Raw genomic sequence first — 15,738 nt, forward strand, 5'->3', positions numbered from 1 at the left:
AGGGTATCAGAGTGATGCAATGTGAGAAAGAATGGCCCTTGTTGACCTTAAGATAGAAGGGTCCACAAGCCAAGGAATGTGGGCAGCCTCCTGAAGCTGGAAAAGGCAAAAAAAAAAAAAAAAAAAACCAAACAAAAAACAAAAAACCGTCTCCTACAGCCCCTAGAAAGGAACATGAATCTGCAGACACTGAGTTCAATTTCAGACTTTCGGCTTACAGAACTTTAAGATAATTAACTTGTGTTGTTTTTAGGCACAAGGTTTGTGGTAATTTGCTACAACAGCAAACTAATACAGTGGTCATCCTCACTTCCTTAAGGTCTAGCTTACCCCCAGCAACATAACTTGTGGGTGGAAAGCAGCCAATATCAACCCAACTGTCAGTACTCCACCCAGGATAGCACTGGTAAAGAGGTGGACTACAAGGAGGGAAGCCTGGGAGGAAATTTGGTCCCAGGTATGACTGGAATCCATGGACTGAGCTCCAGCCTCCAATTTGCTGTTGTCTTTCAGCAGGTCACTTCGCCTTGTTGAAGTGTGTGGCCTCATTTGTAAAATCTGGACAATTATGTCATGAGGACAAAAGAGTGGGTACAAGAGAGCATACTTATGACCATTGCACACATCTTCGGTTCTAGGGAGTGAATGATAGAGTGAGTACTTCAATACCGTGGAAGAAGTTTGATATACTCCTGTTTTTTTGTTTTGTTTTGTTTTGTTTTTGAGAATAAGCATGTTACTATCAACATTTCTTCTAAAGTGAACAAGAAAATCCAGTTAAACAACTCAATGACTCAATGGTCAGTTGATGTTAAACTATTGCATGTAATCATACCATGTAATCATACCATAGCCAGAGAGGATCTTAATGATCACCTCATCCATTTTGCAGACAAGCAGATTTAGATTGTGGAAAGGTAAGAAGTTCAAACCTTTAAAAGTAGAATTCCTTATTGAGTGGCAGCAAAACAAAAGCCCAGTCTTAATGAATGCCTAAGATGTCAAAGATATGGACAGCTATTTAAAATAGAAAGCCCAAACCAGCTCTTCCATCTCCAGCTCCAGGGATGACAACTTGGGTATATAAAGGGCTCTAGCTGTTTCAACTTTGGCTGTCAGTACCCTGCTTTGCTTCCCCCTCGTCTCTGCCAAATTTTAACTTAAAGAAGTGACTGATCACTTTGCATCATGGGAGGAGTTCAGAAGTTGGGTTCAGGGCATTCTGCATCCCTATTCCAGCCATCCTTCTTGCCACTGAGTGCTTGCTCTCAAAGGCAGCATGTGGGTGTCTCTATTAGCAAACCCAGTCATGGAAGTCAGGGAAGCCCAGCTGATCTGGGCGAGCTGTGTCACTGTCACCCATCAGCAGTGACAGCTGTGAGTCAACTGGGTTACAGGCAGACCAGTGCAGTCCCCATAACCCATCTCTACGTTCTCTGGAGTCCAGCTTGACTTATTCTTCCTGACAACACCTGGGCTTTGACAGATGAGCCAGCAGAAGTCCTTAAGGCTAAAAAGGCACAGTATCTCTTGGGGTTGGAGTCCGGTGAACCACCATAGCCATTATCTCCTGATAGTGGGCAAGCCACTCAGGGGCTCATTTTTCTCTTCTGTCAAATGATAGTGTTAGACTGGACAAGGGCTGCATTTCGCTCTAGGCTTTTCTAAAAGTGGGGATTACACTAGTCTTTGTTGGGTTTTTTATATTTTACCTAAGAAAGTGGAATGGTCAGGAGTTCTAATTTGAGAAATGTAAATAATTTTATTTTGTATTATAAAAGTAATTCATGCTTGGTGTAAAAAAAAATATAACAATGCAGAACTATATAAAGCAGAAAGTAAAATCTCTTTGCTTAACTCCCACTGCCAGCACTGAGTTACTAGTCAGGCTAACTATTTCCCCCTGTCTCGCAAACAGAAGCTATTGGTGCTCCCATTAGTCATCTTTCTTGAGCGAGCAGTTGGGAGATTCTAAAAGTCCATCTTTGCTGATATTAATGGTTCTAACAGTTGGTGAAATAGAAGAGTAATGTTTGTAGATGATTTCTTTCTTCTAAAGTGTTCAAATTCCTCATATAGCCAAAGTTATACATCCACATGAAGAAGTTATATTTCAGTACTTAATAGAAATAACATACTATTTTTAGGAAATGTAAAGACTGTGAAAGACGAAAGAATAAAATACATTAAAATGTTTATGCAGTTTTCCTAAGGTGACAGGATCCTGGGGGTTGTTTTTCTGATTTCTTCCTAGATTGAGGCATTGTCTTTTGTTACTTGGGTAATGAAAAACGTTTTAAGAAAAACGTTCCTTATAATGACACACTAGTAGTGAAATACTAATTTGGATTCAAACCGAACAGTGCAATAATGGACACTTGACTAAAAAACTTAAAAAATTATTACTGCTATTTCCTTCTAGGCTATTTTTTTTTCTGCTGTGACTTCTACTCAGAATTAAAGATAAATGAATAATTAATAACTGGGAAAACTGACTTGTAAAACTCAACACATTGAGTTCAATGCCTCAGATATTTATTGAGCAGCTATTATATGCAAAACACTGTAGGAATAGACCCGAGGGTTCGGGTCTGGCAGGAGGAAAGACAAGAACCCATAGAATTATATGCCAGATGGCACGTTCTAAGTGTTAAGAGGCTATAAAATGCTAAGGAGTCCAAAGAAGAAAAGAATCGTCTCTAAATTAGGAATAACCAAGGAAAGCTTCATTCAGGCAGTGGAATTTGAGCTTGGTCTTTGAAAATGGGTGGAATTCTTCATACTCAGAGACTGAAGAGGCCTTTTAAGTGGAGCAAGGGCAAACAGGCATACAGGTGCCAAGACGAGGGCATGTCAAAAAGAACAGAGTCCGGTTGGGCTGGAGCATATAGTGTAGGTAGGGGAGGGGAAAGACAAGACTGGCAGCAGGGTTGGGGTACTTGAATGTCAGGCTACAAAGTCGAAGCTTATTAATGATGGGGGTGATCTTGGGGGGCCTTTGAGCAGGAATTGTTATATAATCAATGTTGGCTTAGAACAGATCCTTTGGGGGCGCCTGGGTGGTTCAGTAGTTAAGCATTTGCTTTCGGCTTAGGTCACGATCCCAGGATCCTGCGATTGAGCCCTGCGTTGGGCTCCATGCTCCGCAGGGAGCCTGTTTCTCCCTCTCCCACCCCCCCTGCTTGTGTTCCCTCTCTCGCTGTTTCTCTCCCTGTCAGATAAATAAAATCTTTAAAAAAAAAAAAAAAAAAAGAAGAAGAACAGTTCCCTTTGGTCAAGTTGAGTGTTAGGAAGGGGACAGTTGGGAAGACAAGGATGGGAAGATGAACCCCAGATGAATGATAAATGAGGCCTGAGGTTGGCAGGTGGCATCAGAAGGAAGACAGGTGTGACAGTTTGTAGAAATAGACTCAGTAGATCAGGGACCTGGGATTCAGTGACATGAGTTCAATTCCCATTCTGCCTCGACATGGCTTAACTCCCTAAGCCTGTCTCTTCCTCTTCGAAATGGGCATAGTATTAATTATGTCATGGGTTGCTCTATGGTAGTCAGTTATTCTTGTAAAGCATTTGGCACAGCTCTGGCAGATGGTGAATGCTTAGTGCATGTTAATGTCACTGACAGTAGTACCTGGAATGAGAGGGAGGAAACTTGGTGTCAGCTCAGTGACTAGCAAGGGAGACAATACAGCAGCTAGGAACAGCGTGTCTGGAGATGGAGACTGGATTTGGATCCCAATGCTACTACTTACCAGCTGTGATCCTGTAGAAGCTGTTTAACGCCTCTGTATCTCAGTTTCAGTAGCCGTAAATGGGCATAACATTACTACCTCCTTAGGGAGCTGCTATGAGAATAAAGTAAGGTAATGCATGTAGTGTGCAGTACATAGCTGTACATTTTAAGAGCCCAGTAAATGTTAGTTATTAGGGGTGGGAACGTGGAACGGAATAGATTTGCCCTTTGGATCAGCAGTGGCAGGATATACAAATAGAGGTGGAGACATGCAGTAGGGATTTGAACATGAAGGACAGAACTGGGAAGAACCTGGAGGCTGGAGGTAGTCAGGAGTCACCGGCACAGGGGTAGATGAGTCAAGAATGAGTACATAAATTGACTTAAGGAAACAATCAGACAATTCCAGAATAAAGGACATTCTATAAGACAGATGGCTGGAACTCCCAAAAGTGTCATAGGAGCTGTTCTAGACTAAAAGAGACAAAGTTATAATAAAAAAATAATGAACCTTGTTTGGACCCCCCCCCTTTTTTAAGAGAAGATAAAACAGTTCTGAGTCAATTACAGAATTTTGATTAAGGACTACTTTAGAGGCTCATAGGATATATATGCTGAAATACTAATGGATGAAATGAGAGGTATGTTTGGGGGAGAGGGCCGAGAAAGGAAATAAGACAAAATGTTAACAATTGCTCAGTCTAGGTGGAGGGTATATGTGGTGTTCATTGTACTAGGAAGATGAAGGCTGAACATAAATTGTCATATTCAGCTTCTTAAGGGTCCAGGGTAGGATAGAAGCTGACCACTAGTGAAGAACTGAAGTATGGGAGGAAGTATAGGCAGCAAGAATAACCAGGCCCCCCTTGGATAGTTCAGTGGAAGCAGCCAGGCTGGGGGAGTCTTTCTTTTTAGTACAGGGTAGACTGGGTGTTACTGAGGAACCATAGTCTGGGGAAGGGAGGAAAGAAGAGGAAAGAAGAAACAGTAATGGAGCACAGGTCTAGTAATGGTGGAAGAGAAATGGATGAAAACAGATAAAGAGGCAGAGATGGCCTCAGAATGAAGGAATGCCTTCCTTCTACTGTGGCCCAGAAGCGAGGACTGTGGATCTGTGGGAAATCAAGTTCTCTTCCTAACAACGAGGGAGGAGGTCATGTTTTGCTAGCAAGGGCGTGTGAGGCAGGAAAGTTGGGAAACTCACTACAGCTGGCACTGGGTCTGAAACGGAAAGAAAACAGCTGGTATGAGAACAGGGTGCACTTGGTACTATCTGCAAGCTAGGGAGTGGAGTAAATAGGGGTTCTCCCAGACTGCTCTGATGAGGCACTAGAGAGGACAGGGTAAAGAGCCGTTGTGGAAGCTAAATGGCCCCATTTTCAGAACTTCCTGCTAGGCAAACCAATTACCAAAAATTTATTTATTCATTGGGAAATGAGTAAAACTCTTCTTGGATAAAATGCTTTATCCTAATTTCCAAGCACCCTCCACCCTGGGTTGCCCTGGCTGGTGTACAGGCACGTAGTAGGATAGTCTTTGGTACACGAGGAAGTTTCTGTCCTTTCAAAGTTACCGGCTACAAGACTGCTCCGGTGACCTAGTCTCACGAAGTTGCTGGAGGTGTCATTCCAAAGGCAGTTGGAGGAAAACCAGCTCCTGCACCGGTGCTCACTAAAGGCCAATAACAAAGGAGGCCACTAGAGCTTGTGCCTACAGGCCCCCGGGGTTGGGGGGGTGTCACGGAGCGTTAGTGATTTGGGGTTTTGTTTTGGCCTTTGAAGTGCTTCTCAAGGGCCCACCGGTGGAGATGTCGGCGGGCCTGAGATTCAGGTCCTAGGTAAGGCCGGTCCAGCGACACTTGGAGCAGCGTTGGCATGGGAGGGACTGGGGGGCGGAAGGCGGCCACAGCCTACAGCAGGACCTTGGTGATTATGTAGCCGTCCCTCTCCCCCCCGGGCTCTTCTTTGAGCGGGGTCTGCAGCGGGACAGAGGCGGCGGCCAAGGCGCCTTCGCGGCGGCTCACTTCCCGCAGCCGCGCCTGCAGCACCTCCCTCTCAGCCTGCAGCTCCCGCCGCGCCTGGGCCGCCGCGCGCTCCTCCTCCTGCAGGGCCCGCCGCCTCCGCTCCAAGGCGCGCTCGCCCTGCTCCACGGCCGCCTCGCGCCGCGCCAGCTCACGCTCACGCAGGCTGCAGCGCACGGCCAGCGCGCCCATCTGCTCCAGCAGGCGCGCCCAGTCGCCCTCGGCGGCCGCGGCGGGGCCCGGCGGCGCCGGGGGCGGCGGGCAAGGGGCGGCGGGCGGCGAGCGGCGGGCGGCGCTCTTCTCCAGCTCCCGCTGATGCGCGCTCTTGAGGTGCCGCCACAGCGCCGGGGTGCCGGCGTGGAAGCCCGGGCCGCGGCTCACCTGCTCCCCGCACAGCCTGCAGGTGGCCCACTGGCCCGCGGCGTGGCCCGGGCGCGCGGGGGCCAGATGAAAGTAGCCCCAGGCCTCGCAGTAGGGCGCCCCCAGGCGGCCGGGAGGCGCCGGGGCCAGGCCCGGACAAGGGCCGCCCCGCGCCGCCGCATCGTCCGGCCCGTGGGTGTCTTCCATGGGCGCCGCCAGCTCGTCACTCCGCATTCTCTCCGCCGCGCCTACGTTCCGAGGGAGAAAGGGGTAAGGACAGCCACGCGACGACACACACACTCACACGCACAACTTCGGTGGCCAGAGGTGGCCTCCTTTTTATAACGTGTGGGTGGTACCTGGGTTTCTTTTTCCTGTTACACGGTTTAGTCCTCAGGGAATGTTAGCCCTGCCTACCCCTTCCGCCCCTTGACTGGGAGCTGTCTCCCAGATCAGACGGGTCCCCGCTCGCAGGGGCTGACACGAACAAAGGGGAAGCACCAGCCCAGTCAGTGCTGTACTAACGAGTTTTAACTAGTTTCCCCTGCTCTCTTCTACAAACGTTACTCTTCGCAGAGTAAACTTCCTTTTGTCTTCTGCTCTCAGGCTTAGGCAACAGACTGTAAAAACGAGGCGAAAAGAAAGCCTTGGGAAAGAAAATTGGTTTCTTAAACTTCATAGCTGTAGGTGCCCCGGGCGAACAGCCTTTTTAAAAGACCTTTCAGTGAGGACGTTGTTTTTCAAAATACAAGTCTTTGTTTTATGACTTTAAAAACGATGTGCTTCTGAGGAAAATGGCAGTACTAAAAACCACTAAAATGTTTTAAAAGTATACATATTTAGGAAAACAAATATACAAAACAGTTTTGTAAAATTTTACCTTTAAGTTAGTTGGTAGGCCATATCCTGTGGGCCTTGGGGGGTCCCTGTCATGCCTCAGGGTTTCCAGCCAATGTCAGTTCTCCCGTAGAAACACTGCAGCATGAATCCTGAGTTCTAAAGAACCATCAGCAGTGCTAGGAATAATAAAAGGGCAGGCCATGAGAAAAGAAATTCAGTAAACAGCTCCCTAAATAGATACTAGAAATACTTGCTAGCACCACTTTACTCTCGTGTTTTTTTCCTCTCACCCTGTCAGAGTTACTCCAGTTATAAAACAAATCAGTTTTCTGTATTGCTCATCCCCTTTATACATTTAAAAGATAAAAACCTTTGTCAATGCTTGTAATTGAGGAAGGAAATAAAGAAAAGTAATAGCTTCTTGCTCTGTCCAACAAATATCAGTGGTTAAAAGGATACAAACACAACCTGGGACTATCACTGTAAAGTCTTTCCTGTTAAAACGGTTTATCACAGCAGTAATCTATCAAACAAGGAGAAATAGAAAAGGTGAAGTTTATTCTTCAGGATGTAACTTCATAAAGGACCAAATGTGTGATTTTAAACAAATTTGTTTTGAAAATTTAAAAATAATAAGAGAACACACAGGCTTAGACGTCTTCTGAGAGCTTATTTCAGGGGGAAAATCAAGGCCAAGATGCATAGTGAGATAGTCTGTGTTCATTCGTACTGTCAAGTTTTGAACCAACAGCAGTGGAGATGATAAATGTCCAGAATCTCTTTGTATAATGTCACTGGGAATGACGGAAGGCACAGTTAAGAACAGGAAAAATAAGTTGCTCTAATAGTAGTAGTATTTAGTGTAAGCTTTTATTTCAGTTGCTAAGAGTCTTGTTACTGAGCTGTTCTAGTCAGGGTCAGACATGACATTTAACATAACAGATTTTGGAAAAAAGGTAACAAATTTACCAGAATCATAAAAAAAGACAAGTACATCCCTCTTCTAACAAAAAAAAAAAAACCTAGCTATTTACATATCTTGTGATACAGCAGGCACTGATTTGAATGTAGTTCCTCATGAAAGCCAATTAGTATAAAAAGTCTTTGGAAATTAAAAGGCTAGATATTCTCCAAGAGATTTACTAAATCCCTGCAGTCCCGGAAGGGGGAGTAATAGGATGAGGACTGGAGTTACACCCCATTTTCAAGGATAATTTTTACATTTATGCTTAGTAAACATTAAGGTTATATAACATTATGGTTAGTAAACAGACCAGATTTTAGTATAAAAAAATGTTTTTGGTAACCTAAATTCACCTAAAATTTTTTCTTTTTTTTTTTAAGTTCATTTCTTTTACATTAGAATCCTCTCTTTACAGAGTTCCTTTCTTATTAGATAGACACAAAGGGGGAGAGAATAGGATTATGAATCCTTGAATTTTTATAAACTAAAAGAGATTTAAAGGTTTTCTATATCAAGACTGTCACTTTGCATTCTGATATGCTTTCTTGAGCTGGGGGGTTGAAAAGTGTATATAAAACTGCAGACTGTCTTACCTGTGCCAAAGTCTGAGAGTGAGCATTACTGATGAGCCCTTAAAAGTGCCAGGGGTGACCAATTACTGTCATGCTTTACCTCCCTGCAAGATGTTTCTGAGTTTCTTCAAAATCTGGGATGCCCAGAGGAGTGCCACATATATGAATGCCATCTGTCGTCAGAGCGAAGGTGGAAACAAGAGTGAGAAGCACTGATTTTGATGTCTTAATCCTTTGGACTTAGTGGACTGTCTCATCTGAGCCAGGGACATGCAGCACCATAAATGTTGGCCAGCACAGCGCTGCCCCTCCAAGGGCGGCAGAGGGACATCCTCTGCCTTGGCAGGCCTTCACTCTCGGAGGTCTTAACCGGTAGAAGGCAGCACAGTACTGAACTGCCTCACCTTCTCAGTCCTCCGCACACAGCTACATTCTGGCTCAATACAGTCTTCTGTTCAGACTAAGTATCTAAACAGTGACCAGGCGTCTGTGGCCAGAGGTCATCATAGCCTTCCTAGTTCTGCCAAACAACCCCTGGGCTTGTTTCAACTATCCCTACAGTACAGAGGGAGAGAATCCTCCTAGTCTGCTACCTTGGGTTGGGAGAGAAGCCTTAGCAACTTCAGCCACAACCCTAATACACAAAGAGCTCTTACAAACTGACAAGAAAAAGATGAACAACCCAAAAGAAAAATGGGCAAGAAATACAAGTAGGTAAATGACCTAAGAACAAAGTCAGATGGCCAAGGAATTTGTGAAAAGATACACAGCACTTATATTCAGGGAAGTGCTATTAAAGTAACAGTAAGGTCTCATTTTAGATCCATCACATTAACAAAAACAAAAGAGGTCTGCCAGCCAAAGCTAGAAGGGAGGCAAAGAAAAGGGTACGTTTGTGCATTACTAGTGGAGATGTGGAGGCTTTTAGGAAAGCAGTCTGGTGATTTCTGTTAGTTAAAAATAGATACAATCAGGGATCCCATTCTTGGGACTCTATTCTGTAGAACTAAAAGTATCAATACATAAAATAATATGTATTAGGATGTTTATTACAGTATTGTCTGGGATGGCAAAAAACTGGAAACACAGAAACGCCTGTCGACTGGAAAATGGCTGGGTAAATAATGTGTATTCACACCTGGGAATATTGTGCAGCCATTAAAAAGGATGGATTGGAGCTCTGCTAGAAGACCTAGAGGGATTTCTGGAGGAACTTTTCAGGAAGAAAAGCCAGATGCAGAAAAATATATATATATTATGATGTCGTTATTATTAGTATAGATCTGTGTAGCATTTATGAAGATTTTATATATATATATGAAGAAAAATAAGGAGGAAGATACATTGTCACTTGGGGAGTGGCAGCTGGTATGAAGATACATTGTCAGTTGAGGAGTGGCAGCTGGTGTGAAAAGAGAATGGGAAGAGGTAAACACAAAAGGAGGAGTAAAGAGGTCTTAGGAAAGCATGCACATTTGTGGATACATTTAGGTAGACTATGTATATGGCAGGGTCTACATATAATATGGAGAGGCAAGATGGAGTCACTCATGTCCAGCAGTGATGTCATCAATCAGGAAAGCAGACAAGGGTGATGAACCGAGAATAAATATCACCAAAAGTCTCAGCCTGGTGGCACCCAGAAGTGATGACCAGCAAGAGAGCCCGGATGAACCGAGAGGTGGTGATCAGTAGAATCAGAAGTCTGGAAGGGCTAGACTCATCAAACTCCTTTAAAAAGGGAAGATTTTTATAGCAAACTGTTCTGTTCTCCAGATGCTGACCCTTCCATGTCTGACCGCATCAAAAAGGCTACTGAAGATTCTGCCCAATTGATCTCGGAAAATAACAGGGATCCTCCACTGCTTGAACATACTAAGCAGGAAGGGAAGCACGGAGTGGACCCACATTGGTCAAGACCTCATCAGCTGTGCACTCATAGACTGACTGCATTTGGTTCATTAACGTCCCCTATTTTATCTGATCTTGTGACTTTAAATTGTACTTTCTATCGTGAGTCTCGTATGAAGCCAAGTTAAATGCACAGTGAAATGTCATTGAGTTTGGAATTCTGAACCGGCTTTTACAACTGTGTTAAACATTGCTTTATGATTCAATAAAGCAGATGTTATGGAGACACAACCTGTGTACATACCTTCATAGAGTAGCTTCCCAACAACATAAATACCAAGTAATTTTATAAATCCTCAGGCATGTGAGTGCAAGCTGGGCTAGGCAGCCTAAACTAGGAGACTGGAGAGCACAGTCCTGTGGGGCATAGCGTGCTGCCATCTGGCCCTGGAGGGAACCCAGGGTGTGAGGTTGCTCAGCATCAGGTAGTTTGCTGGTCCTGCCTGAACAGAAGGAGATTCTGTATGCACAGGAGATGGAGGTGCTGTGGGAGGACTGCCCGCCCACCTTGCTCATCTCCCTTGGCACTCAAGGGATGCTGCATTCAATGCAATGAACTTGACTCTAGTTTTCTTAGACCCAGCTCACTAAATCCCAGTCTCTCCATCTGTCAAGGAAAATGATAATTATCTGCCTCTAAACCTATGGCTAAATTAGATAATCCAAATGATCTTACTGTTGGACTCTGCAGTGCTGTATAACTTCAGGGCCTGAACAAAAAAAGACTACCAGGCTTGACTGCTCAAACACACCCACATTAGTATCTTAGTGGCTAAAGGGAGTATTATTACTCTCTTTGACATTGTTATTCAATAGAGTAGGTAGTTTAAGTTGGAAATATTCTCTTGAGAATTTTGAATATAAAAAGCAAAAAAGAATCACAGATCCATCTTCCCTCCCCAGCCAAATTTATTTTCACTTCGTAAATGGACCTTCACGAAAAATAGGTTGCTCCTCTCTCAGGTAGAAAATGATGGGGAGGTCTGGTGACTTGGAACCCTACGATTTGTAATATTTCCTTACCAAGTAACCAAGAAAAACACACCTATTAACTACATGGTCAGCTAAGGTGAAGAAAATGTCTGGTGGGGAGAGATGCTTCCGCAATAATTCTGATACACATGGTAAAGGTCAGAGCACTGTGCACTCATGAGGGTGAATTCCATCATGTAATGTCTATACTGGGGAATGGGTGGGCATTGGGGGCCCTAACACAAATGTTCATGCAGACACTCCTGCTGAAGCATCTCCTCCTTTCCTGAGCTCCTTCAGGGCCCCAAATTCACAAAAACACGTAGCCACTAGTGCTGACTCTAGTTCCAACTTTTTAGTCTTATAACTAGGCTTCCCAGCTCATATTTTAAAGTAAGATTTCTTGATGCTAAGTGGAAGTAGCTAGCATGAAATTAATTTAATAATGGAAATGTTCTAGTCCAGTTTTGGGGAGGGGAAAAAGGTGAAAGAAAAGTAGATTTTAGTTATTTCATCGAAGAGGGGAGAGTTGGTACCACACCTCTGAACTCGCCCATAGTGAGTTTCATTTGAGTATCCATTATCTGGAAGGAATGATAAGACGTTTAAGCCTGTGGAAGATAATAAATGCACATTAATTATTTCAAACTGCATTTGAAGTTTTATTTGCAGTTCTCTAAAGTTCTAGTCTTCTAATAATCTATCAGATTAAAACCCAGATTCTTCAGTATCATCTCCCTGAATAACAATATAGAGAATAAGGGAGATCAAAACTTGGATGAATAATTTGTGTAAATTTGGGTGTATATACATACATGACTGTAACATTAGGAATCATTCTATAAAACACCCACAGAAGTTAATTTTATTACTTTATACTTACGCTAGGACACATATAAAATATTAGGCAGGCTCAAGACCAAAGAACCAGGCAATGTTCTCAAAAGGGAATAGCAAATGAACTATAGCTCTGTTCTTCCACAGCCAAGGCTAATCACTTCAGATGGATTAATCTGACAGAGTTATAAGCAAATACATGTATGTTGAGCCTGGATCTTAGGTAAGAAATTCATACTAATGTGAAATTCACTACTTGGGTGGAAACACTAAAAACATTTTCATTTACTTCATCCACCAGTAACTCAGTCAAAGCAGAACATAATAAAACAAATAATTAGCGTTGACAATTGAAATATCAAGGAAACCACAATTTGTTCACTTGTTACTTGTCCATCTCTGTTAAAAACTAATGATGCACTGTACGGTGACTAACGTAACGTAATTAAAAAATATATTAGTTTACTACCATGGATTCATCTCTTTATAAACAGATCCAGCCAATCAGAAAAATTAGTCTGGGATCATGAGGCTGAAGACTTAGATGAAGTTAAAAAGCAAAAAAATGCCTCCAAACTGTGAAGTGTGGATACTCAACTCAGACAGTACAGGGTAAGTGTGAAAATATTTAGATAAAAGATTACACATGGACTGTAAAAAATGTACTGAACCCACAGCTAATTGTATGGTGAGTCAGAGATGTTCTTTGAATGTGTTAAGCCAAAATCTTAGATACCTCTACCATTAGCTAAAAGGCCAGATGTATTCTCTATTAATGCATTTTTAAAAATGAAAAGTTTCTATCCTAAACTGAACCTTTATTTTAGGTCTACATTACTTTAATACATACATTCCTCAAAAGAAGGGTGTTGATCCATTTTGTCTTGTAAAATGCATACTGTAGTATGAATTACAAGAATTTAAAACAGCCCTACTTTGAAGTCTTTGTAATACAAAGAATTTTTAATAGAGAATTACCTTGTTTTGGCTCTTGGCCATTTTACACGTTGTTGCATACTTTTTTTTTTTTTTTAAGATTTTATTTATTTATTCGACAGAGAGAGATCACAAGTAGGCAGAGAGGAAGGCAGAGAGAGAGGAGGAAGCAGGCTCCCCGCTGAGCAGAGAGCCGGATGCGGGACTGGGACCCTGAGATCATTGACCGGAGCCGAAGGCAGCGGCTTAACCCACTGAGCCACCCAGGCGCCCTGTTGCATACTTTTTATGGTATTTTGCCTCAAGCCAATTTTGGCCAAAAAGGGCATACAAATAACACAAGAATGCAAAGTGCATAAAATAATTACCCTAATTATGTCAATTTATTAAGCTTTTTTTTTCTTTAAATATTTTATTTATTTGATAGAGAGAGACACAGCAAGAGAGGGAACACAAGCAGGGGGAGTGGAAGAGAGAGAAGCAGGCTTCCCGCTGAGCAGGGAGCCCCATGCGGGGCTGGATCCCAGGACCCTGGGATCATGACCTGAGTGGAAGGCAGACACTTAACGACTAAGACACCCAGGAGCCTCTATTAAGCTTTTTCTACAACAGCTTCTGTTTAACACCAAATCCATGTACTCTGGGCTAATTCAAAGTTTGGATGGTATTTTTTTCTTTTCAAGAAAGAAAAAAAAAATTTGTTCGGTAAGCTTCGGGCATTTGGCTACTGTAAATAGTTACAGCAAACTGCTCCTCTGGACTCGGAGAGGATTGGAAAATTCTTTTGTTTGAGCACAGTGGAGATGGGGGCAGGGATTCCTGTTTGAGCATCTGGCTCGTATTTTGCTTCTCCTCTCCAAAATGAGAAACAATAAAAAAAAAAGTCTCAGAGAAAGAGCACACTACAGGGCACACAGCCATTTGCCACTGGTAAAAGTCTATAAAAAGGCAATTTTACTAAAAGGAGAACAGATGATTTTCGATATTCTCAAATAACTTTTGAAAGGGGACTGGAGGAGCAAAAAGGAGGTTCTGAAAGAAGCTCAACAGTGCCTTTAGACAGAATTCGGGGCCACTAGGTACAACCTGAGCACAGCGAAGGAAGGGCACGTCCGGCAGCCCGCGCAGCAGCCAGCCTGTTAGGATACTGCACAGTGGCGTTTGCGGGCTGCTGCTCACCTGCGGCCCCTGAGGCCCGGGACTGGTCCCCGTTCCCTTCGCCGCCCCCCTTCTCCCCCAAACCCCTGCGGGGCCGCGACCCGACCTGGCCTCCGGGAACACGGCCGCCTGCGTGGCGGCGCGCACACTCACCCCATCACCCCCAAAGCGCGGCAGGAGCAGGAGGCGGGCTACAAGTCTGGGATCGCCGGCCCCCTCCAGATCCTCGCAGACATTTTGTCCTGTGCAAAAACCTCCGCGCGCGTCTGCCTTAAAGACACAGCGCTCAATTCACGCATCTGGGGGGTGAAAGGGGGGACGGTAACGTGTGACCCGTAGTGGAAAGGGCTGGACGGTCACTCCTTAGGTATCCAGGTCCACGAGTGACAGACTGGTGTTCGCCAAGGTTTAAAAATGATGCAGTTCTTTAGTGCTTTTTAAAAATTTAATTTTTATTTTATACTTTTACATTAACCTTCCAAGACCTGGTTTCCTGTCTTGAGTCTGAGTGCAGTTTGCATCCTTTCAGGTTCAAGGTGTCAGATGGTTCAAGTTGTTAAAAGAAGCCCACCGAAGGGAAGTCTGGACAGGTAAAGGTAGGGCTCCTTGGTGTTTGAAAACTTAATAACGCTAGGTTATCAGCTTTGCATGGATCATGTTGAGGTAACAACGCCTACAACTCAGTGATTTACAATAAGAGAGAAATATTCATTTCTCAGGCAAATTACATCTGCTACATCGATTCCACTAGTTTTCTTTACTCCACGCTCCGGATTGAAGAATCAGCTTTTTTGGGGATACACTCACTTTGCCATCGTGTGCTGGAACCAACTTTGAGGGAAGAAGAGTCCTGATTTGCAGTGTTTGGTATTTCCATGTTGTAAATACTCCCACCACGGCTGATTTCAAGCTACTTTTAACAAGTGTCACAAGTGACTTGCCAAATTTCTGGAAATCTTACAACCAACTCTTATACACCACTGGCACATGGTGCTCTTAAAACAAAACAGCTCAGATTTGCGGGCGCCAGTTCTGTTCACATTTTATTGGCCTCAGCGAGTTTTTTTCACCTCACTTTTTTCTATGAATTAGATCAATGTCTAAGTGTCACTGTCCATTAATGGAGTTTCTCCTTACCATTCCAAGAATGGTTTCAGAAGAAACTGGTTGGGTGTCTTAAAAGGGATAATTTTGCAATGTGAAAACTATTAGGTTGACCTTTCTTTTCTCAGAGGGACACTTACCTACTGTGGACATCGATTATAAGAGCAGTAACTAGTATCAATGAATCTGGTTAAGTCATCTCTTATTTGTGGCTTAATTAATATTTTTAAAGATTATTATATTTGGTAATCCTTTTAACAGGAGGCTTTATTACTTTGAATACTTTTATTACTTTGAATACTTTAAAAATCCATTTGGCTTTAGGCTGACC

The 15,738-nt window shown here is 43.5% G+C and overlaps 2 protein-coding genes and 1 non-coding gene across 17 annotated transcripts in view; 1 reads left to right on the forward strand and 2 right to left on the reverse strand.

Annotated features, from left to right (window-relative positions):
- Positions 1-15,738, forward strand: part of AGGF1 (angiogenic factor with G-patch and FHA domains 1) — a 124,415-nt gene that overhangs the window by 46,894 nt on the left and 61,783 nt on the right. For 5 of the 14 annotated variants that reach the window (XR_009407525.1, XR_009407517.1, XR_009407515.1 and 2 more), the window contains 2 exons: positions 12,704-12,821; positions 14,833-14,899. The gene's annotated coding sequence lies outside the window, so the exon portion shown is untranslated. Of the gene's footprint in view, positions 1-10,265; positions 10,647-12,703; positions 12,822-14,832; positions 14,900-15,738 lie in introns of those variants that run through there. The other 9 variants (XR_009407523.1, XR_009407526.1, XM_059418103.1 and 6 more) reach the window with 3 other exon arrangements.
- Positions 5,139-14,558, reverse strand: ZBED3 (zinc finger BED-type containing 3). Of its 2 annotated transcripts, XM_059418108.1 has the most exons (4): positions 14,457-14,558; positions 11,914-11,983; positions 6,994-7,129; positions 5,139-6,361 (listed from the first exon to the last, which is right to left on the reverse strand). In XM_059418108.1, the coding sequence occupies exon 4, from the start codon at positions 6,345-6,347 to the stop codon at positions 5,643-5,645; it is 705 nt and encodes a 234-aa protein (XP_059274091.1). In that variant the 5' UTR covers positions 6,348-6,361; positions 6,994-7,129; positions 11,914-11,983; positions 14,457-14,558; the 3' UTR covers positions 5,139-5,642. The 2 variants fall into 2 exon arrangements, with proteins under 2 accessions (XP_059274091.1, XP_059274092.1); XM_059418109.1 differs by lacking the exon at positions 11,914-11,983.
- Positions 8,771-8,908, reverse strand: LOC132029033 (small nucleolar RNA SNORA47). The gene has a single exon (XR_009407669.1). It is a non-coding gene; the product is annotated as a small nucleolar RNA SNORA47 (small nucleolar RNA).

This window comes from Mustela nigripes, chromosome 12 (assembly GCF_022355385.1).
Source record: "Mustela nigripes isolate SB6536 chromosome 12, MUSNIG.SB6536, whole genome shotgun sequence".
NCBI classification, from domain to species: Eukaryota; Metazoa; Chordata; class Mammalia; order Carnivora; family Mustelidae; genus Mustela; species Mustela nigripes.

What these genes read in the sequence shown, in the direction of transcription:
- ZBED3 (XM_059418109.1), bottom strand. Translation starts at nt 6,347, where the DNA reads ATGCGGAGTGACGAGCTGGCGGCGCCCATGGAAGACACCCACGGGCCG.